The sequence below is a fragment of the Anolis sagrei genome, chromosome 11 (assembly GCF_037176765.1).
Source record: "Anolis sagrei isolate rAnoSag1 chromosome 11, rAnoSag1.mat, whole genome shotgun sequence".
NCBI lineage: Eukaryota > Metazoa > Chordata > Lepidosauria > Squamata > Dactyloidae > Anolis > Anolis sagrei.
The window spans coordinates 28,977,144-29,000,953 of NC_090031.1; the positions used below are offsets into that span (position 1 = coordinate 28,977,144).

A 23,810-nucleotide genomic window follows, 5' to 3' on the forward strand; every position below is an offset into this window, starting at 1 on the left:
CACATCTTCCCTCCGTTCTCCAAAGAATTCCATTCCAGGTTTTGTAAACTGCCTTATAGCCTTGGAATAATAATAATAATAATAATAATAATAATAATAATAATAATAATAATAAAAACAACAATCATCATCTTTATATCCCACCACCATCTCCTCAAAGGGACTCAGGGTGGCGTACGAGGGACTCCAGAGTGCACATATATCATACAACAGGTCAAAACGGTACAAAAATATTTAAAAAGTCACATAAAATTATAACAAGAAGGAGGGAGGAGAGAAGAGTGGAGATGGAGAGACCTCAGTTGTGTAGTGTTTAAACTGCTTTGCCTTCAGAGAAAGAAGAAAGGAGGGAGGAGAGAAGAGTGGAGCTCCAGAGACATCTATTATATAGCTTTTGAACTGCTTTGCCTTCAGAGAAAGAAGAAAGGAGGGAAGAGAGAAGAGTGGAGCTCCAGAGACATCCATTATATAGCTTTTGAACTGCTTTGCCTTCAGAGAAGGAAGGAAGGAGGGAGGAGAGAAGAGTGGAGCTCCAGAGACATCCATTATGTAGTTTTTGAACTGCTTTGCCTCCAGAGAAAGAAGGAGGGAGAAGAGTGGAGCTTGGGAAACATTCATTTTATAGTTTTTAAACTGCCTTAAATTTGAAAAGAGAAGAGAGGAGAGTGGAGCTTCCATAGTTTTTAAACTGCTTTCAGAGAAAGAAGAAAGGAGGGAGGAGAGAAGAGTGGAACTCCAGAGGCCTCCATTATGTAGTTTTTAAACGGTCTTGCCTTCAAAGAAAGGAAGGAGAATCAGCCTCAAATGGGGTGTGTCTATTGCGTGGGAAAAACAAAATAAAATACAATTATGGCACCCAGAAAATGGGGGTGCGACTATTATGTGAAGAAAGCACAAAATACAATTTTCAACACTCAGAAAATGTGGGTGTGACTATTATGTGAAGAAAACAAAAAATACAATTTTTGGCACCCGGAAAATGGGGGTGCGACTATTATGTGATGAAATACAATAATATTCTCAAAGGTGTGTTTGTTTTCCTTTACCTTCGCTCTCTCCCTCCCTTAATTTCTGTTTGTTGACAGCTTTTTAGCTTGAAGGATTCTTCCCATCATTTAAAATAATAATAATAATATTGCACTTTAAAAATAGGAACATAACTCCCTCCAGGAGGAGACGTTTCGGGCCGTGATGGAAACACAGCGTTCCCAATTAAAACAAGCCAATTCCCCGGCAGACAGTGGAGAGCATCTGCCCTCTTTTGCTACCAAACGGTGCAAACTTTGGGCATAATTAAGGCTCTGGCCCTTGGACCACCCCCCGTTAGTTTCCGCCGAATGAATTTTTTCCGCCATTTTTTGAAAAAAGTAATATGCAACGCAACCAATTTTGGGATATTCTTGCTCCCAAAGTCCTTGATTTGGATAGGGTTTGCTGTAATCTATGGTTTTGTGCAACCATGTCTGACAAAGTACATCCTCTACAAGGCATTTTTGAGGTCCTCCATCGTGATTCGATACCCTTCTTGGTCCTTCGTTTCAATAGGCTTTCCTACTAAACTTCTAAATGGCATTCAGAATGTTGCAAAAGAAGGTCAGCATTGCATAGTCTGCTATTATCATTTTTGGATTGATTTATATTCTTTTTCCTCCAAGGCTAGGATGCATTGAAATAATAATAATAATAATAGTAATAATAATAATAATAATAATAATAATAATAATAATATATTATAATATAATAATAATATATTATTATTATTATTAAACACAGCATTCCCAATTAAATTATTATATATTATAATAATATATTATTATAATTTATTATTATTATTATTATTATTATTATTTGCCGATACATCACACAGCCCTAGACACTTGGGAAGGGTCTGACGTGTGATCCAATACAACAGCCAGCAGAGTGATCTTGTTTGCTGTGCACTAATCTTACTGTGTTTCTAATGATGATGATGATGATGATGATAATAGACAAAATCACAATCGGTCAACTGCAAAAGGCCACCTGACTTGGATCTGCGCGCATCATTCGAAAATACATCACACAGTCCTAGACGCTTGGGAACCGTTTGACCTGTGATTTTGTGATATGAAATCCAGAATATACATCTTGTTTGCTGTGACATACTGTGTTTTTGTGTCATAATAATAATAATATGCAATATTGAATGCAGTATTCCTGCTTCTTGGCAGGGGGTTGGACTAGATGGCCCATGAGGTCTCTTCCAACTCTTTGATTCTATGATTCTAATAATAATAATAATAATAATAATAATAATAATAATATATTATTATTATTATTATTATTATTATTATTATTTCTTACCTGCCTCTTCTCGTGACTGATTGTTGTTGTTCTTGTTGTTGTTGTTCTTGTTGTGTGCTCGTTGTTGTTGTTGTTGTGTGCTCGTTGTTTTTGTTGTTATGACTCCAAGCCAACAAAAGAAACCGAAATAAAGCCCTAGATTCTAAAAGTCGCACAATGCAATGGGAAAAGGAATACCTTATTCTTGTGTTCTAATGGCACAACTTCTCTCTTTCATTCATTCTTTCTCTCTCTTTCTCTCTCTCTCTTTCTCTCGATCCTAGCATTGCAATGGCGACCAAGGAAAACATGACCTCCCAGCGAGGGATGATGAAGTCCATTCAGAGCAAGATGAACTCCTTGGCCAGTATCCTTTCGCATAAACAACACAAACAGTCCAGTCTTTTGGAAGCGACCCAAAGGCCATCTAGCCTGACCCTGGAAGGTGTTGCTGCTGTCCCTTGAAGATCCAGCACTTTATTTCTTGAGGAATTGAAAGGATGCCTTTGGGTCGTTCCTCCCTCTTTTCTTTTCCAAGGTGAACATGACCAGCTCCCAACCCTTCTTGTAGGCTGAGTCCTCAATTTTTCGCCAACATGTCAATAATAATAATAATAATTTACGATATTTCTATCCTGCCTTCCCAAACTACATTTCCCAGAATGCCATGTCCTCAGTCTCAGTCTAACTAACGATAGTTTTGCACAGCCCTACTATCTATCTCTCTATCTATATGTAAAGGGACTTCCCTCAGTGTCATCTTCTCTCCGGAGGCGTCGTTTGACCTTAACTCTCTGCCCCAAAGACCGCTTTCCGGCCGTCAACAGCCTGATCCAGCGGATCAACCTGCGCAAGCGGCGCGACACTTTCATCCTGGGCGCCGTCATCGGGATCTGCACCATCCTCCTCCTCCTCTACGCATTCCATTGACGGACGCTGTGCGCCCTGACCACGAGAGAGACTTTCGGGTGGGGGGGGTCGAAATGGCCGGCCCACTCCCTCCCATTAAGGCCACATTCTTAACGGCTTTGGGGAAACCGAGGCAGGAAGCTTAGGCGGGACGCTCTCTCCGTCTCTTCCTTCCCAAGGTGATGATGACGGCCTTGTTTATCCCCTTTCCTCATTCGCGTTGCTCTGGAGTTTGGGCTCGGTTCCCATTCTCTGCCCCGGTCTGCAAAGATCTCCCTTTTTTTTTTTTTGGATTGGGGTTCCCAGTATCCCCCAGTCCATGCAGCCAGTTGGGATGCTGGCAGTTGGATTTCTTTGTCCGCCCCCCATTCCCCCCCCCCCAAAAAAAAACTCCCAGGAATTTAATTAAATCGCTTTGGAAGCTTCGTTTCAATGGATTTAACCTGCACGGTTTGTTAGAAATCTAGCTTAGGGTCTGTTTGGGTTCTAACTTTTTGCAACTCGGATTCTAACTTGGTCCAGCTTGAGATAGATGGGATATATATCTCCATACATACGATGGATGGGATAGATCTCCCCAGCCAATACTTCTCCAGTCTCTTCACTGAAGGTATATATAGATGTAGCTATATTATCTCGCCATCTTAACATTTCTCAGATCCCCAACTGAAGATCCATTCAATAGAAAATTTCCAATCTCTAACTGGATGGATAAATGATAGACAGAGGAATGGTGGGTGGATGGATGGATTGATAGAGGAATGATAGACAGATAGAGGATTGTAGGTAGGTGGGTGGGTGGGCGGACGGACAGACAGACAGATGAACAGATAAATGATAGACAGAGGAATATAGGAGGGTGAATAGATGAATAGACAGGAATGATAGACAGATAGAGTACTGTAGGTGGGTGGATGGTTGGTGGATGGATGGATGGATGGATGGATGGATGGATAGATAGATAGATAGACAGACAGACAGACAGACAGACAGACAGACAGAGGAATATAGGTGGGTGAATGGATGGATAGACAGATAGAGGACTGTAGGTAGATGGATGAGTGGGTGGGTGGATGGATGGATGGATAAAGTAGGTGGATGGGTGGATGGATGGATAGATAGGTAGAGGAATGATAAACAGAGGAATGTGGGTGAGTGGGTGGATGGATGGATGGATAGATAGATGGGTGGATGGATAGATAGGTAGAGGAATGATAAACAGTGAATGTGGGTGAGTGGGTGGATGGATGGATGGATGGATAGATGGATGGATGGATGGATGGATGGATGGATGGATGGATGGATGGATGGATAGAGTAGGTGGATGGGTGGATGGATGGATAGATAGGTTGGTAGAGGAATGATAAACAGGAATGTGGGTGAGTGGGTGGATGGATGGATGGATAGAGTAGGTGGATGGAATGGAAGGAATGGATGGATGGATGGATGGATGGATGAATGGATGGATGGATGGATAGATAGGTAGAGGAATGATAGACAGATAGAGGAATGTTGGTGGGCGGGTGAGCAGGTGGATAGATAGATAGATAGATAGATAGATAGATAGATAGATAGATATTTCCAACCACTGTTTCTCTTATCCTAACTGGATGGATATTTTTATCTATCTATCTATCTCTCTCTCTTTCTATCTAATGTTCCTTCAGTCTCCAACTGAATGGATACCTATCTCTTCTCTATCTTATCTATCTGTTCATCCATCTCTTCCTGTCCAATGTTTATCCGTCTATCTATCTTTCTATCCATCTATCCATTCATCTCTTCCTGACCAGTGTTTCTCCAGTCTCCAACTGGATAGATCTCTCTCTATTTTTTTCTTTCTATCTCTCTCTTCCTGTCCAGTGTTTATTTGTCTCTCTTGTCTGTCTGTCTACCTGTCTGTCTGTCTATCTATCTATCTATCTATCTATCTATCTATCTATTTCTATTGTACCCATCCTAGTGTTTTTCTGTCTATCTCTCTTACCATCTATCTATCCATCCATCCATCCATCCATCCATCTGTCTCTTCCTGTCCGGTGTTTATCCAGTCTCCAAGTGGTTGACTCTCACTCATCACTTCTCTTTCTATCTCTTCCTGTCCAATGTTTCTCGATCTGTTTCTCTATCATCTATCTTATCCATCCATCTATTCATCTCTTTCTCTCCAGTGTTTCTCTATCTGTGTCTCTTATCATATATCTATCCATCTATCCATCCATCCATCTCTTCATCTCCAGTGTTTCTCCAGTCTCTCAACTTTCTCCTCCCCACCCTCATTTCTCGTTCCATCTATTCTTTCTGTCCAAAGTTTCTCTGTCTCTCTTATCTATCGATCTATCTATCTATCCATTCATCTCTTCCTGTCTAACATTTCTGCAAACTCCAACTGGATGGCCCTCCCTATTGTCTGTCTATTTACTATCTATCTTATATATCTACCTATCTATCTTATTATTTCTCTTTCTATCTATCCCTGTTCAATGTTTCTCTCTCTCTCTTATCTATCTTTCTATGCATCCATTCATCTCTTCCTGTCCAATGTGTATCTCTCTTATCATCTATTTTGCCCATCTCTTCCTCTCCAGTATTTCTCTTTCTCTCTTATCAACTGTCTATCTATCTATCCATCCATCCATATCTTCCTGTCCAATGTTTCTCCAACTGGATTATTCTCTCTATCTCTCATAATTTCTCTTTCTATCTATCTGTTTCTGTCCAATGTTTCTCTGTCTCTTTTATCATCTATCTATCTATCCATCCATCCATCCATTCTTCTCTTCCTATCCAATGTTTTTGTCTGTCTCTCTATCTCTTCCTGTCCAATGTTTCTCTTTCTGTCTTATCTGTCCATCCATCCATACATTATCTATCTATCTATCTATCTAATCTATCTATCTATCTATCTATCTATCTATCAGTCTCTTCCTGTCCATGTTGCTTCCATCCCCAGCTGGAGCTCTATCTCAAGATCTCCATCCCCCGTTTCTCTGACTTCCAACTGGAGTCAGAAAGATCTCTATATCTGTCTCCTTCAAATATTTCTCCAATCTCATTCAATATTTGGTGGACCAGGAGAGAGCTGATGGGGAGGAAGAGATGAGAAGAATAGCAGAGGAAAGGGATTGGGGCCTTGTATGGGGAGGGGAACCAGAGCTTAAAACCGTCTCCCGACCAAAAAAAATGGCAGTAAACCAAAGCAGTGCGTAGGATTGAAAGGGGAGAAGGAGGGTCCCTATTTTGGCAAAGGCATCCCATTTACTTCATTTCGTTTTTGGTGGGGAAAACGGAAAGGAATGCGGGTTTCTCCGATCTTCTGGCCCCTTTGGGTGGAATTCCAGGAGTGTTTCTTATCACCATCATCCCGGAAAAAGGAGGTAACATTCAATTTCTTCTTGGACTCCGAAAGCTTGGCGGAGCTGGTGAAATAACAGGCACTTCTTCCGAAATAATAAAAAGAAAATGCATTTATTTAATCTCAGAAATGGCTTGGTGTCTCTGCCGCGTTTTCCGGGAGAGCGGAAATGCAGGCTCCAAAATATCAATGTGCATCCACATCGATGACTAAGGGAATGGCTTGGATCAGAAGCTAGTTTTCTAAGGGCAGCAAATGTCTCTGGATAGATCCATCTCCACAGATGAGGGCCATGGTTGATAATAATGATAGTAGGAATAATAATAATAATAATAATAATAATAATAATAATAATAATAATGGCAACAGCAGTCATCATACTTTTTATTTCTTACCCGCCTCTCCCCAAGGAATGGATAGAGAGGTAGATAGATGGATGGAGAGAGAGATGAGAGAGAGAAAGATTGAATGAATGGATAAATAAATTATATGGATGGACGGATAGCTCTACATGTGCGGATGGATGACTAGAGATAGATTTGGATGGATGGATGGATGGATGGAAAGATAGATCTGGATGATGATAGATAAATAGATAGATAGATAGATGGATAGAGATGGGTGGGTGAACTCCCATCTCTATCATCTGATAGATATGGATGGATACATCTAGATCCATGGATGAAAGTATAGGAAGATGAGAGAGATAGTGGATGGATATATAAATGATATGGATGGATCTACATGTGTGGATGGATTAGATGGATAGATATGGATGGATGGATGGATAGATGATAGAGAGATAGAGAGATAGAGAGATAGATAGATAGATAGATAGATAGATAGATAGATAGATAGATAGATAGATAGAGATGGATGAACACCCATCTCTATCATCTGATAGATATGGATTGATACATCTAGATACATGGATGAATGAATAGAAAGATGAGAGAGAGATATAAATGATATGGATGGATGGATCTACATGTGTGGATGGATGACGAGATAGATGAGAGAGATATTGCATGGATGGATAGATAAATGATACGGATGGATGGATCTACATGTGTGGATGAATTAGGTAGGTAGGTAGATAAGGATGGATAGGTAGAGAGAGAGATATGGATGGATGGACAACCATCTCTATAATCTGATAGATATGGATAGATACATCTAGATGAATGGATGGATGAATAGATGAGAAACTGGATGGATATATAAATGATATGGATGGATGAATCTACATGTGTGGATGGATTACTAGAGAGAGAGATAGTTATGGATGGATAGATAGAGATGGATGGACACCCATCTCTATCATCTGATAGAGATGGATGGATGGATGAATAGAAAGATGAGAGAGAGAGATATTGGGTGGATGGATAGATAAATGATATGGATGGACAGATTTATATGTATGGATAGATAGATAGATAGATAGATAGATAGATAGATAGATAGGGATGGATAGATAGCTAGAGATGATGGATACATCTAGATGGATGGATGAATAGAAAGATGAGAGAGATATTGGGTGGATATATAAATTGGATGGATGGATCTGCATGTGTAGATGGATGACTAGAGAGAGAAAGATGGATGGATAGACATAGATATGGATGGATGGATGGATGGATGGATGGATGGATGGATGGATAGAGATATAAGGACACCCATCTGTATCATCTGATGGAGATAGATGGATCTAGATAGATCGATGGAGGAATAGATGATATTCATGAATGGGCGAATAGACAGATATGGATGGATGGATGGATGACAATAGATCCATCTATATCATTTATCTAGTCATTCCTATATCTATCAATCAGATAGATAGGAATGACTAGATAGATGATATAGATGGATAGATATAGATGGATAGATAAATCTACCTTTCTTCTTACCTCAATGGACAGATAGGTTAAATTAAATTAAATTAGATAATAGAGAAATCTCCATGTATAGATAGATGCATAGATATGTAAACATCTGTTTATCTTGAGGGATAGATGATTGAAGGATAGTTCTATCAGTGGTTCTCAGCCTGTGGATCTCAGGTATTTTGGCCTACAACTCCGAGAAATCCCAGCCAGTTTCCCATCTGTTAGGATTTCTGGGAGTTGAAGGCCAAAACATCTCAGGGCCCACAGGTTGAGGACCTCCTCTACATGAATGGTGGATGCGTAGATAGATGATAGATAGCTGTAGGGAGGGAAGTAAATAGATCTGTATGGATGAGATGGTTAGCTAGATAGGTTGGTAAGATCGGTGCATAGATGGGATGGATGAGTAGAGAGGGATAGAAAGATACAGAAACGGATGAGTGGAGAGATAGAGAGGGATGGATGGAGAGAGATGAATAGGGAGATAGAGATAAATACAGAGATGTGTTGGTGGATGGATGGAGAGAGATAAATGCAGAGATAGAGAGGTGAACGGAGAGGGGGATGGATAGATGGAGATAGATACAGAGATGGATAGAGAGATAAATACAGAGACAGATAAACAGATGGATAGAGAGGGATGGATAGATGGAGATACAGAGATGGATGAAGAGATAGATACAGAGATGGATAGAGAAAGAGATGGATGGAGAAATACATAAATACAGAGATGAATAGAAGGACAGAGAAAGGGATGGATAGAGAGAGATGGATGGATGGACGGAGAGATAAATACAGAAGGATGGATGGAGAGAGATCAATAGAGATGGATAGATGGAGAAAGATCAATAAAGAGAAGGATGGAGAGATTGATAGATAGGGAGAGGGGGGGTGGGACCTACCTCCATGGATGGATGCATCAATAGATCTCTTTCTTGGTCTGGGTGTATAAATAGATGATATAGCTAAATCCATACAAACATGAAGGATGAGTGGAGGACAGATAGAATTTGAAGTGGAGACGCAGAAGCAAGGCATGCTTTCCTCCCTCCCGCCTTCCTTCCCTCCCTCCTCCCTCCCTTCTCTCTACTTCCCACCCTCCTTCCTTCCTTCTCTCCCTCCCTCCCTCCCTCCTTCCTTCCTTCCTTTTCTCTCTCTCTCTCTCTCCCTCCTTCCTTCCCTCTTCCCTTCCTTCTCTCTCCTTCCCTCCTGCCCTCCTTTCCTTCCTTCCTTCCTTCTCTCCCTCCCTACTTCCTTCCTTCCTTTTCTCTCTCTCTCTCTCTCTCTCTCTCCCTCCTTCCTTCCCTCCTCCCTTCCTTCTCTCTCCTTCCCACCCTCCCTCCCTCCTTCCTTTCCTTCCTTCCCTCCTTCCTTCCTTCCTTCCTTCCCTCCCTCCCTCCCTCCCTCCTTCCTTCCTTCCTTCCTTCCTTCCTTCCTTCCTTCCTTCCTTTTCTCTCTACTTCCTTCCTTCCCTCCTCCCTTCCTTCTCTCTCCCTCCTGCCCTCCCTCCTTCCTTTCCTTCCCTCCTTCCTGCCTTCCTTCCTTCCTTCCCCTCTCATTCTTTCTCCCTTCCCCCCTCACTCCTTCCTTCCGTCCATCCCTTCCTCTTTCCATTCTGCTCCCCCTCCTTCCCTCCCTCCCTCCTTCCTTCTCTTCCTCCTTCCTTCTCTCCCTCCCTCCTTCCTTTCTTCCCCCTTCATTCCTTCCCTCCCTCCTTCCTTCCTCCCCCCCCCTCCTCCTTGCCTTCCTCCCTTCTCTCCCTCCTTCTTCCTTCTCTTCCTCTCTCCATCCTTCTCTCCCCCTTTCCCTCCTTTCTTACTTCCTTCCCTCCCTCCTTTCCTCCCTCCCTCTGCCTTGGGCATAGTCACACTCTCCCAGCCTTTGGACAAACCAGAAGCACAACATTGTCATGTTCACCATTCATGGTATTTGGTGTGGTCTCGAGTATTTGTTTTAATATCCTTCATGCCAAGAAATATAAATGGAGGGGAAACGGGTTCTTGCAGGAAGAAGAAGAAGAAGATACAAGGATTGAGTGACAGCCAAAATGTGGACCCTTGAAGTAGGAGGAAAATGGGGGTTACATAAAAGGGCGATGCTTGAAAAACCAAACCAAATAGCCGTCCATCTCCTTGCTCTTCCCCATAAGGAAGGAACCCACATCGAGCTCATGATTTCCAATTCCGCCAGGAGCGGGTCTTTTGTCAACACAACGTCTCTTGGTGGCCCGTCCAGGGAAAGAAACCATTTCCCATTGAGAAAAAACGAAGTCCATGAAGGGGGATGGAGCATTAAGGGCGCATTTCTTGCAGGGTGTAGGAATCGTGCATGTAAACCCAAATACATATATTTCATCCCCAATAATAATAATAATATAATGTCAACCAACGTCAGCCTCTTCCATGCAGAATCCTCCATACTTCCAACGTCAACCTCCTCCATGCAGAATTAACCCAAAGATGGGCCTATTTTGGGGGGATTTGATGCATTCAACCATGCATAGTTTTCTGCGACAAGGTTCGTCGGGAATACAAAACGTTTTGCAAGGTTGCAACAGAGCTGGACGTTGCCTGGTGGGTGGGCCTCTCGCGTGGAAAGAAAGGGACGTTTGCCTTCATTCTGCAGAGACGAAAAGGAGTCTGCAACAAACGAGAAAACCCCCCATCTCCGTCTGTTCGTCCATTTGTCCATCTTCAGGAAATCCAAGGGTCTAATTGCCTTTGTCCCATGCGTTGCAGGCCATCTTCTTGGCCTTCCTTCCACTTCAGTTGGCCTTCAGGAGACCTGTTGGGAGTAGAGGAAGAAAGACAGAATGGGTCCCTTTCCAACACAAGCTTGTTACCGTTTCCCTTTTGGCAGGATATTATTATTCACAATTCAAGGAATATAGGTTTGCTTTTAGTCATACAGGATGGGGCTGGACTAGATGGCCTTTGGAGGGCCCCTTCCAACTCTAGGCCTACTTCAAAGGGAAGTCAATTTACCCTGAAACAAGCTGGGTGGTCATCTTTCAGGAGTGCTTCCCTTGTATCTCCTTGCATGGCTTAAAGGGGGTTGGACTAGATGGCCTTTGGGGACCCCTTTCCCATTATAATGGACAATGGACTGTTTTGGATGGAGGTGGACCTTCCTTTTCTGGATATCTTTATTATTATTATTATTATTATTATTATTATTATTATTATTATTATTATTATTTGAAAGACAACAAGATCAGTCCACAGCTGACAAGTTTACTCTGCTGGCTGTTGTATTGGATCATATGTCAGACACTTCCCAAGTGTCTACGACTGTATTTATAATAATTATAATAATTATTATTATTATTACTACTATTATTATTATTATTAGACTCCTAGAGTTTGGAGGGATCATTCAGTCCATTCCCAATATGTTATGCAGGAAGATAGAGTTATTATATTATAATAATAATTATTATTATTATTTGAAACACAACAAGATGAGTCCACAGCTGACAAGATCACTCTGCTGGCTGTTGTATTGGATCACACGTCAGACACTTCCCAAGTGTCTAGGACTGTGTGATGTATTTATTATTATTATTATTATTATTATTATTATTATTATTATTAGACTCCTAGAGTTTGGAAGGATCATTCAGTCCATCCCCAATATGTTATACAGGAAGATAGAGTTGTTATATTATTATTATTATTATATATTTATTATTATTATTTGATGAGTTCACAACAGACAAGATCACTTTGCTGGTTGTTGTATTGGATCACACGTTGGACAGTTCCCAAGTGTCTAGGACTGTGTGATGTATCAGCGAATAATGCATGCAGATCCCAGTAAGGTGGCCTTCTGCAGCTGGCAGATGGTAATTTTGTCAGCGCCGATTGTGTTTAAGTGCAGACCAAGGTCTTGAGGCGCTGCACCCAGTGTGCTGATCACCACTGGGACCACCTTGACTGGCTTGTGCCAGAGTCTTTGCAGTTCAATGTTGTTGTTGTTGTTGAGTCCACAGTTCTCCTTCCTATGGCAATGCAGTTTATTGATCTCTCTCCATCTATCCTTCCCTCTCTATTTATCTCTTTTCATCCATCCATCTGTATTTTTCTCTCCATCTATCAATTACTCTCCCTCTCCATCTCTCCATCCATTTCTCTATCCATCTGTTCATCTCTGTATTTATCGCTATATCCATCCATCCATCCCTCTCTCTCCATCCCTTTCTCTATCCACCTATCTCTCCATCTTTGTATTTCTCTCTCCATCCATCTCTGTATCTTTCCATCAACCTTCCCTCTCTATTTATCTCCATCCATCCATCTGTATTTTTCTCTCCATCTATCAATCGCTCTCTCTATCCATCTCTTTCTCTAACTCCATCCATCCCTCTACCCATCTCTCTCTCTCCCCATCCCTTTCTCTATCCATCTATCTCCCCATCTTTGTATTTCTCTCTCCATCCATCTCTCTCCATCTGTCTATCCCTCTTTCTCTATCCATCGATCTATTCACCGCTGTATTTCTCTCTCTCCATCCATATATATCTATCCATCCCCTCTCTTTCTCCATCCATCCATCCCTCTGTCCATCCCTGTATGTATATCTATCTATCTATCTATCTATCTATCTATCCGTCTATCTATCCGTCTATCTATCCCTCTTTCACTATCCCTTTCTATTTATCTTTCTCTTCATCCACCCATCTCTATATCTATCTATCCATCCCTCTTTCTCTATACATCTATATTCATCTCTGTATTTCTCTCTCTCCATCCATCCCTCTATGTATTAATCTCTATCTATCTATCTATCTATCTATCTATCTATCTATCTATCTATCATCTATCCCTGTTTCACTGTCCCTTTCTATTTATCTTTCTCTTTATCCACCCATTTCTATATCTATCTATCCATCCCTCTTTCTCTATCCATCTATATTCACCTCTGTATTTCTCTCCCTCCATCCATATCTATCCATCCATCCTTCTCTTTCTCTAGATGCTTGGACTAGATGGCCTTTGGGGACCCTCTTCAAATGGGCTGGTTTCATTTAGCCTCTGCCTGAATGGCAAAGGGGTTGGACTAGATGGCCTTTGGGGACCCCCTTCCCATGTCATCAATTATTGACTGCTTTTGTTTAGCCTGTTTTAGAATGGGGTGGGACTAGATGACCGTTGGAGACCCCTTTCCAACTTTCATGGACTATGAATCACTTTAGATGGAGGTGGAGCCTCCTTTTCTGGATGTCTTGAATCAGAGGTCGAGTGGCCATCTTCCAAGAAGGCTGTATGGCAAAGGAGTTGGACTAGATGCTCTTTGGGGACCCCTTCCGAACATCATCAATTATGGCCTGCTTTAGTTTAGCCTATTCCTGAGTGGCAAAGGGGTGGGACTGGATAGACTTTGGGACCCCTTTCCAAGCTTCATCAATTATGGACCCCATTGGATGGTGGTGGAGCCTCCTTTTCTAGGCAGTCTTGGGGCTGGACTAGATGGCCCTTGGGGTTCCCTTTCCGCCTGCTGACCCTCCCTGGGTTTCTTACCTGCGAAGTTGAGGGAACAGGTGAGGATAATGACGGAGCCCAGGAGGATGGAGAGGAGGCTGAGGAAGCGGGCCACTCGACCCAGGCGCCGGGCACCGTCCAGGTCTCCCTGCTGCCCACTGTTCCTGGACTGGCACCAAACATAAAACAGGCACTTCCTTATGACCATGGCCGGCTTTCAATCATCATTATTATCTGATACACAACAAGATTAGTACACAACAAATACGACCACTATGCTGGACCGTTTCCTTCCCACCGGAGCAGTACCTATTGATCTACTCACATTTGCATGTTTTTGAACTGCTAGGTTGGCAGGAGCTAGGGATAACAGCGGGAACTCACCCCATTCGCAGATTCGAACCACTGACTTTCCGGTCAGCAAGTTCTACAGCTTAGAGATTTAATGCACTGCACCACTTTGGCCCCATAGATGATGATAATGATGATGATGATGATTATGATGAGGCTCTCCTATCTTAATTATTTAAAATTATTTAAAACTTTTATATCCTGATTTTCTCACCTCAGTAGAGGGACTCAGACTTGCTTAAATGGGGATTCAAGTGGGTCAACGCTTCACCACGAAGACCATTATTATTATTATTATTATTATTAGGCTCGCCTCTTTTAAATGAAGTCCTAGTGGCTCTCCGCATCACCATGACAAGCCCCACCGTTGTTATTATTATTGCTATTACATATTATTATTGCTATTATTATTAGGTTCTCCTCTCTTGAATGGGGATTCAAGTGGCTTTGCCACGACAGGCCATTATTATTATTATTATTATTATTATTATTATTATTATTATTATTATGTATTTGTATTGTTACTATTATTAGGCTCGCCTCTCGTAAATGGAGTCCAAGTGACTCATCACATCACCATGACAGGCCCCACTTTTGTTGTTGTTAATGTTATTGTTATTATTATTATTATATATTATTATATATTATTATTGCTATTATTACTAGGCTCTCCTCTCTTAAATGGAGTCCAAGTGGCTCACCACTTCTCCATAGCAGGGTGTTGTTGTTGTTGTTGTTGTTGTTGTTGTTGTTATTATTATTTGAAATACAACAAGGTGAGTCCACAGCAGACACTCTGCTGGCTGTTGTATTGGATCACACGTCGGACAATTCCCAATTGTCTAGGACTATCTGATGTATCAGCTAATAATGTGTGCAGATCCCAGTAAGATGGCCTTTTGCCACCGACAGGTGGTGATTTTGTCAGCACCGGTTGTTTTTGAGTGCAGACCAAGGTCTTTAGGCACTGCACCCAGTGTGCCGATCACCCCTGGATACCACCTTTACTGGCTTGTGCCAGAGTAAGACCAACAGGTCACAGGTTCGAATCCGGTGAGAGGCGGATGAGCTCCCTCTGTCAGCTCCAGCTCTCCAAGCGGGGACATGAGAGAAGCCTCCCACAAGGATGATAAAAACATCAAAACATCCGGGTGTTCCCTGGGCAACGTCCTTGCAGACTGCCAATTCTCTCACACCAGAAGCGACTTCCAGTTTCTCAAGTCGCTCCTGACACGACAAAAAAATATTATTATTATTATTATTATTATTGACACAAAAATTAGATCTATATGCTGGATTTTGTATCACAAGATCACAAGTTGAACACTTCCCAAGCATCTAGGACTGTGATATTATTATTATTATTATTATTATTATTATTATTATTATTATTATTATTATTATGACACAAAACACAGTATGTCACAGCAAATGAGATCTACATGCTGGATTTCTTATCACAAACACTTCCCAAGCATCTAGGACTGTGTGATGTATTATTATTATTATTATTATTATTATTATTATTATTATTATTAGGGGGTTGGACTGGATGGCCCATGAGGTCTCTTCCAACTCTTTGATTCTATGATTATTATTTCGTAGTAGTAAGCTCTCCTCTTAAATGAGAGTACAAGTAACTCACCACCTGGCCATAGCAGACTCTCTATTATTGTTGTTGTTATCCAAGTGTCTCACCCAATTTAAAACCTAAGGACCGGTCCATGTTACAAGAGAATGAGACCCAGTCAATGAGGACGCCAGTCACATCCAACCATTTCACACTGTTAAAACAATAAGGCTGTGCTTGCTGTGGGTGGACAGGCACTCTGCGCATGCTCAGAGGACTGGGTTTTTTCCTCCCACCCATCTTCCCCTAAAAGCACCTTCTCCTGCCAATGTTTTCCCTTCTGGGGCCGAAACCAAAGGAGGAAAGCACTTAAAGAGATGGAGAGCTGGCCAGGTTTTTTTCTTTTCTTTCCTTGGGCCGCTCCAAACAAACACCTTTTACATGGCCGAGGAATGGTTTGCTTATCGAGCAGAAAGAGAAAGATCCCTCCTGGCCTCTGCCAGGATTGCTTTATTTCCTGAAAGACACAAGTCATGTCCAACCCAAATCCCCAAGTGACCAAAACATCTGCAAACCTTACAAAGAAAGTGATGAATTTGGTGCATCTACACTGTAGGACTGACACAGTTTGGCCCCACTTTGGCTGCCGTGGTGCGCTTTCCCCATACGCTTCTCCTAATGTAATGTAATGTCGTGCAATACAATACAATATACTGTATAGTATAATGTAATATAATATAATATATAGTATAATAGTATAGTATAATATAATATTATACAGAATATATTATTATTATTATTATACATTAGGTTGGCAGAAGCTGGGGCTGACAGTGGGAGCTCCCCCCGCTCCCCCGATTTGAACTTGCGACCTTTCAATCAGCAAGTCTTCAGCAGCTCAGCAGTTTAACCCTCTGCGCCATATAATATAATATAATACAATGTGTAGTATAATATAATAGAATTTATAGTATAATAGTATAGTATATTGTAATACAATACAATGTGTAGTATAATATGATATAATAGAATATATAGTACAGGGTTAGTCAAAATGAATAGGCCAATCAGAAAATTAATTGTACCCGAATTGGCCTATTCATTTTGACTAACCCTGTATAATAAAATATATAGTATAATAGAATATTTAGTATAATAGTATAGTATAATATAGTACAATGCAATGTATAGTATAGTATGATATAATATAATAGAATACATAGTATAATAATATAGTATAATATAGTACAATACAATACAATATGTAGTATAATATGATATAATATAATATATAGTATAATAGTATAGCATAATATAATACAATACAATGTATAGTATAATACGATATAATAGAATATATAGTATAATAGAATAAATAGTATAATAGTATAGTATAATATAGTACAATGTGTAGTATAATATAATATAATATAATATAATATATAGTATAATAGAATATATAGTATAATAGTATAGTATAATATCATACAATACAATGTGTAGTATAATATGATATAATAGAATATATAGTATAATAGTATAGTATAATATCATACAATACAATAGTATGTAGTATAATATGATATATAGTATAATAGTATAATATAATATAATATAATACAATGTGTAGTATAATATGATATGATATAATAGAATATATAGTATAATAGTATAGTAAATGTAAAGGTTTTCCCCTGACATTAAGTCCATTCGTGTCCAACTCTCGGGGTTGGTGCTCATCTCCATTTCTAAGCCGAAGAGCCGGCGTTGTCCATAGACACCTCCAAGGTCATGTGGCCAGCATGACTGCAAGGAGCGCCATTACCTTCCCGCCAGAGCAGTACCTATTGATCTATTCACATTTGCATGTTTTCAAACTGATAGGTTGGCAGGAGCTGGGGTTAACAGAGGGAGCTCACGCCACTCCCTGGATTTGAACCAGCGATCTTTCGATCAGCAAGTTCAGCAACTCAGCAGTTTAACCCTCTGTGTCATCAGGAGCTCCGCAGTATAATAGTATAGTAGGATATAATACAATACAATGAATAGTAATATATATATAATATTATATTATATATAATTATTATATTATTATACTATATAGCTGTCCTGAGTCCCTCTGCGGAGGTTGAGAAAGGATGGGATATAAAAGCCCTAAATAAATAAATAAATATTTTATTATATCATATCATACTATACTATACTATACTATACTATACTATACTATATTATATTGAAATGGGGCTCTTTTCATCCCTTTTGGCCCAACTTTCCCAACATTGTGCACTTTGGAGACCAAGCTCTTTCTCGCCCAACTTCCTTTCCTTTCCTGGCTGCATCCATCCAGAACCCCGTTTTTGGAACCCCTCCCCCGTCGCCGTGGGAACCTCCCCAAACAAAATTTCAAGTGGGTCCGAAAGGTGGTCCTTTGTGGAGTCTGTGGAGCCCCTTAACTTTATCCTAGGTCGCCCCACTTTTTGTGGGGAGGGCGAGGAAGTGGGTCCCCCCAGGCCTCTCCAAAAGTGCAGTTAAGCATGGCTTTCCATTCCTTAAAGAACTGCGCGCTTTGGAAAAGGAACCCCCATTTTGGGACCCATCCCTCGTCGCTATGGAAACCGCCCCAAACAAAATTCAAAGGGGGTCCGAAAGGTGGTCCTTTGGGGAGTCTGAGGAGCCCCTTAACTTCGTTCTAGGGCGCCCCACCTTTTGTGGGGAGAGCAAGGAAGTGCGACCCCCCAGGGTTTTCCAAAAGCGCACGGTGACTGAGCCTGCCTTTTTACGCAAAGAAAGGGAACCCCCTTTTGGGGATCCTTCCTCCTTCACTATGGAAACCACCCCAAACAAAATTAAAAGGGGGTCCGAAAGTTAGTCCTTTGGGGAGTCTGAGGAGCCCCTTAGCTTCGTTCCAGGACGCCCCACATTTTGTGGGGAGGGTGAAGAAGTGCGTCCCCCTAGGGCTCTCCAAAAGCGCACGGGGACTGAGCCTAGTAAGGGAACCTCATTTTTGGGATCCTTCCCCCGTCGCTATGGAAACCGCCCCAAACAAAATTCAAAGTGGATCCAAAAGGTGGTCCTTTAGGGAGTTTGAGGAGCCCCTTAACTTTATTCTAGGGCGCCCCACTTTTTGTGGGGAGGGCTGGGAAGTGGGTCCCCCTAGGGCTCTCCAAAAGCGCACGCCTGGCTATGCCTTACCATGATGGAGAAGACCAAGGCGACGGCGTTGATGGGCCAGATGGGGCAGAAGCAGGCGAAGATGGCGAGGCAGAGGTAGTCCTTGGGGCGGGAAGGGGGCCCCCCGTGGGGAGGGAAGGGGGCCACCCCCAAACTCAGGGGCTCCTTCAAGGCGTCTCCGTTCTTCTCCGCCTCGCCAGAGACCCCCGGAGCCTCCTCCAAAGGGGATTTGGGGGCCAAGGGCTCCAGCAGCTTCTCCCTCTCGCCTGGGACCTCCGGAGGTGCCTTCTCGGGATCCAGAGCCATGGCCCTTCAGATGCCCATCTCCTCCTTGAAGGCTCCTTCTCCTCTCCTTCTCTTCCTCTTCTCCTTCTTTTCCCTCTCCCCTTTTCCTTCTATCTCTTTCTCCTCTTCTTTCTCTCCTTCTCCTCTCCTTCCCTTCCTCTTCCTCTTCTCCTTTTCTTTTCCTTCTTCTCTTTCTCCTTTCTCTCTTTCTTCTCTCCTTTTCCTTCTTTCTCTCTCTCCTGTCTCTCCTTTTCTCCTTCTTCCTCTCCTTCACCTCCCCCTTCTCTTCCTTTCCCCCTCCTCCTTTTATTTTCCTTCCCTCCTTTTCCTTCTTTCTCTCTCCTTTCTCTCCTTTTCTTTCTTCTCTCCTCCTTCTCCTTTTCCTCTTTCTCTCCTTTTCTCTCCTTTTCCTTTTTTCTCCTCCTTTTCTCCTTCTCCTTTATCTTTTCCTTCCTTTTCTTTCTCTTATTTCCTTCTCCTCTCCTTCACTTTTTCTTCCTCTTCCCCTTTTCTTTTCCTTCTCTCCTTTTCCTTCTTTCTCTCCCTTTCCTTTCTTCCTCCTCTCTTCTCCTCTCACTCACTTTCTCCTCTTCCTTTTCTCCTTATCTCCTTTTCTTTTCCCTCCTCCTTCTTTCTCTCCTTAAGTGCCTGATTTTCCCCTTGAAGGATCCTCTCTGCCTCTCTTTCCTTTCCTTTTCCTTCTCTTTCTCCTTCCCTTTCTCTCCCTCTCTTACTCTCTTTTGGGGTCCCTTTTGTTTTGTCTCCTTCTCCTTTTCCTTCTCCCCCCTCTTCTTCTCTTTTTCCTTCTCCCTGTCCTTCTCTCTTTCTCTCCTTCTCCTTCTCCTCCTTTCCTCTCCTTTACCTCCTTTTCCTTTTCCTTCTCTTCTCCTTTTTTCTTTCTTTCCTTTTCCCTCTCCTTCTCTTTTTCTCCTTTTCTTTTCCTTCTCCTCTCCTTCTCCTCCTTCCCTTTCCTCTCCAAATAAGGCTTTTGCCAACCTGAGCAGCCCTATCCAAAGGAGGAGGAGGAGCCCTTTGAATGGATGGATGGATAGATAGAGAGATAGAGAGATAGCCTCGCCCTCCTGCCTCCCAGCAGAAGTGCATTAATTATGCATCCTTTTTTGATATTGCCTCTATCATTGGTTTTATCACACTTATTGGGACCCTCCCTTTCCAAAGGAAGCCATGCCAAAAATGGAAATAAATCCCCACAAAGTCTTTCGGGGGGTTATTTCGGTCTCGTGCAACCCCTCTGGAGGGGATGGTTTGGGTTTTGGGATATTCTGGGAGGATATTTCCCCCAAATTGTCCTTCGCTTTCCAGGAAGGATTATTATTATTATTATTATTATTATTATTATTATTATTGCTATTAGTGTTATTATTTATATTATTATTGCTACTATGCTTGCTATTACTGTTATTCCTATTATTATAATTGCAATGATTAGTATTATTGATACTATAATGTAATATAATATAATATGTAGTATAATATAATATAATATAACATAATATAGTAGCAATATAACAAACTAAGGAGAAGAGGGGGAAAAGTGGTATAATAATAATTATAAAGAAATACAATATGTATAAGTGGATAAAAGGTGTGTGATAGAGTTATATGTAGTATAAGTTGTAAAAGAAATTTAAAAATAATGATAAGAAATATTATTAAAGATGTTTTTGATGTTTTTTTACTGCTAGATTGTATATAATATGATATACTCTTTTGTCTAAGCTACTGTAAAAAGAGAGAAGAATGCATGCTTATACATTTTGTTGGACAAATTTATAAATAATATATATATATATATATATATAATGTATAGTATAATATAATATAATACACTGTATAGCATAATATAATGTAATATAATATAATATGTAGTATAATATAATATATCTTTTATATAAATAAAAACGTAATATTTGGGTTGTTGTAGATTTTTTCGGGCTATATGGCCATGTTTTGGAGGCATTCTCTCCTGACATTTCGCCTGCATCTATGGCAAGCATCCTCAGAGGTACCTCACTACCTCTGAGGATACTTGCCATAGATGCAGGCAAAACGTCAGGAGAGAATGCCTCCAGAACATGGCCATATAGCCCGAAAAAAACCTACAACAACCCAGTGATTCCGGCCATGAAAGCCTTCGACAATACAATGTAATGTTTGTTTGTGGGAATAAAATAACTCAAAAACCACTGGATGAATTGACACCAAATTTGGACACAAGACACCAATCAGGCCAACAAGTGACCATCACTCATAAAAACACTAAAAAAAAAAAACACAGCAGAAGAGATTTAAAAAGCCAAAAATTAAAAATTACATTACAACGCATGCACAAAACCATACACACACACACACACACACACACACACACACGCATATACACACGCATGTATACACACAAAACACATATACACAGACTAGGCCACAGCAATGCGTAGCAGGGGATGGCTAGTAGTATAATATAATATAATATAATATAATATAATATAATATAATATAATGCAATGTATAATATAATATAATATAATATGTATTATAATATAATATGTGTGTCCCCAGTGGTGCAGTGCGTTAAACTGCTGAGCTGCTGAACTTGCTGATTGAAAGGTAGGTGGTTCGAATCCAGGGAGCAGGGTGAGCTACCACAGTTAGCCTCAGCTCCTGCCAACCTAGCAGTTCGAAAACATGCAAATGTGAGTACTGCTCCGGCAGGAAGGTAACAGCCCTCCATGCAGTCATGCCGGCCACAAAACCTTGGAGGTGTCTATGGACAACTCTGGCTCTTCGCTTTAGAAATGGAGATGAACACCAGAGTCCCAGAGTCAGACATGACTAGACTTAATATCAAGGGACAACCTTTACCTTTTACTATAATATGTGTGCCCCTGGTGGTACAGTGCATTAAACCGCTGAGCTGCTGAACTTGTTGATTGAAAGGTAGGTGGTTTAAATCCAGGGAGCGGGGTGAGCTCCCACAGTTAGCCCCAGCTCCTGCCAACCTAGCAGTTTGAAAACATGCAAATGCAAGTAGATCAATAGGTACTGCTCCGGCAGGAAGGTAAACAGCCCTCCATGCAGTCATGCCGGCCACAAAACCTTGGAGGTGTCTACGGACAACGCCGGTTCTTCGGCTTAGAAACGGAGATGAGCACCAGAGTCGGACATGACTGGATTTAATGCCAGGGGAAAAACTTTACCTTTTTATAATAAATATAATATAATATAATATAATATAATATAATATAATATATAGTATAATATAATATAATATAATATGACATGTGATATAATATGATATATAAGATAATAATATGACATATAATATATAAGATAATGAAATATAAGATTCAAATGGGTCTCTTTTCATCCCATATTACATTGCCAATCATTTTTGGCTGGAGTTTGTAACTGGTGTGGCATTGCCACCTTGTGGCCTCTTCTCTGAGCATCTCCCTGCTCCTTTCACATGAGATTAACAACAACAACAACAACAACGGGCATGCCACTTACTCTTAGAGCATCGCCCTGAAGAAAATAATAATAACAACAACAACAACAACATAAGACCACAATTGCCAAGCCCATTCCAAACCAGATAGTTTTTAAAAGCAGCTTGAAATACATTTGTGTGTGTGTGTGTGTGTGTGTGTGATTAGAAACTCACAAGAGAAGAAGCCATTATCGCTCCATTAGCAACACCGGATCCAGCAAACTCCAGGAAGTGGATTGTAATGTTCACAGAGTCTTGGAATCAGTCAAAATCTATCTTTTGGTCCACAACTTCCTATCCATTATAGAAACAACAACAACAACCCTGCAAGGTAGGACAGGCTGGGTTCTAGTCTCCAAAGGACTCTGGATTCGAATCTGATTGCGTTCTCCTCCTGACCCTTGTTCTTGTGCATCTTGCATTGCACACTGTCCTGGTTTCATTGGGTCTTTATCAGTTCGTTAATCTGTTTCCACGCCTAGCAAATTACAGTCTTTGGACCTTCTGTAGTAAAATAATATGGTTGCACTACATACAAGAACAAGGTTCCCATAACACAAATAAACAAATACATAGTAGCTTTACACATAGCAGCCTTTGCACTGGAGCTTTCTCAAACGAGGCTTCTCTCACACAGAGGTTTATCTCACACTCCTCAGGACAACACTAGCTTTGGCCCGCTGACTCTTAACAGGCTTCGGCCTACTCACTCTCCTCAGGACGATGCTAACTTTTGGCCTACTACAGGCTTTGGCCTGCTCACTCTCCTCAGGGTCACACTAGCTTTGGCCCACTGACTCTTAACAGGCTTCAGCCTACTTGCTCTCCTCAGGACAACTAGCTTTGGCTCACTAACTCTAGCAGGCTTCGGCCTACTCACTCTCCTCAGGACGATACTAACTTTGGCCCACTGGCTCATACAGCCAGTAGCCTTCACACTGGAGCTTTCTCACATGAGGGTTCACTCACA

At 41.3% G+C, this 23,810-nt stretch overlaps 2 protein-coding genes across 5 annotated transcripts in view; one reads left to right on the forward strand and one right to left on the reverse strand.

Moving 5' to 3' along the window:
* GOSR1 (golgi SNAP receptor complex member 1) overlaps nucleotides 1–6,716 on the forward strand; it is a 40,125-nt gene extending 33,409 nt beyond the window's left edge. For both annotated transcript variants that reach the window (XM_067472093.1, XM_067472094.1), the window contains exons 8-9: nucleotides 2,607–2,689; nucleotides 3,128–6,716. In XM_067472093.1, coding sequence (XP_067328194.1) covers nucleotides 2,607–2,689; nucleotides 3,128–3,252 — 208 coding nt within the window. In that variant the 3' untranslated portion in view covers nucleotides 3,253–6,716. The remainder of the gene's footprint in view (nucleotides 1–2,606; nucleotides 2,690–3,127) is intronic.
* Nucleotides 6,717–10,379: 3,663 nt separating this feature from the next.
* Nucleotides 10,380–23,552, reverse strand: LOC132763898 (transmembrane protein 233). 3 transcript variants are annotated; one of them, XR_010910348.1, is made up of 4 exons: nucleotides 19,069–20,570; nucleotides 13,995–14,124; nucleotides 10,909–11,259; nucleotides 10,380–10,870 (listed from the first exon to the last, which is right to left on the reverse strand). XR_010910348.1 is itself a non-coding variant. In XM_060757732.2 (3 exons), exons 1-3 carry the CDS (start codon nucleotides 19,351–19,353, stop codon nucleotides 11,240–11,242), a joined length of 435 nt encoding a protein of 144 aa, XP_060613715.2. In that variant the 5' UTR covers nucleotides 19,354–20,570; the 3' UTR covers nucleotides 10,380–11,239. The 3 variants fall into 3 exon arrangements, 1 of the variants encoding a protein (XP_060613715.2); XR_009630281.2 differs by lacking the exon at nucleotides 19,069–20,570 and adding an exon at nucleotides 23,015–23,552 and having other exon boundaries at nucleotides 10,380–11,259; XM_060757732.2 differs by having other exon boundaries at nucleotides 10,380–11,259.
* Nucleotides 23,553–23,810: the final 258 nt, after the last annotated feature.

Coding starts and splice junctions, on each gene's coding strand:
- LOC132763898 (XM_060757732.2), bottom strand. CDS start 19,353: ATGGCTCTGGATCCCGAGAAGGCACCTCCGGAGGTCCCAGGCGAGAGG. Junction 14,125..19,068: donor CCTTGGTCTTCTCCATCATG/GTAAGGCATAGC, acceptor GTTTGGTGCCAG/TCCAGGAACAGTGGGCAGCA. Junction 11,260..13,994: donor CTGTTCCCTCAACTTCGCAG/GTAAGAAACCCA, acceptor TACTCCCAACAG/GTCTCCTGAAGGCCAACTGA.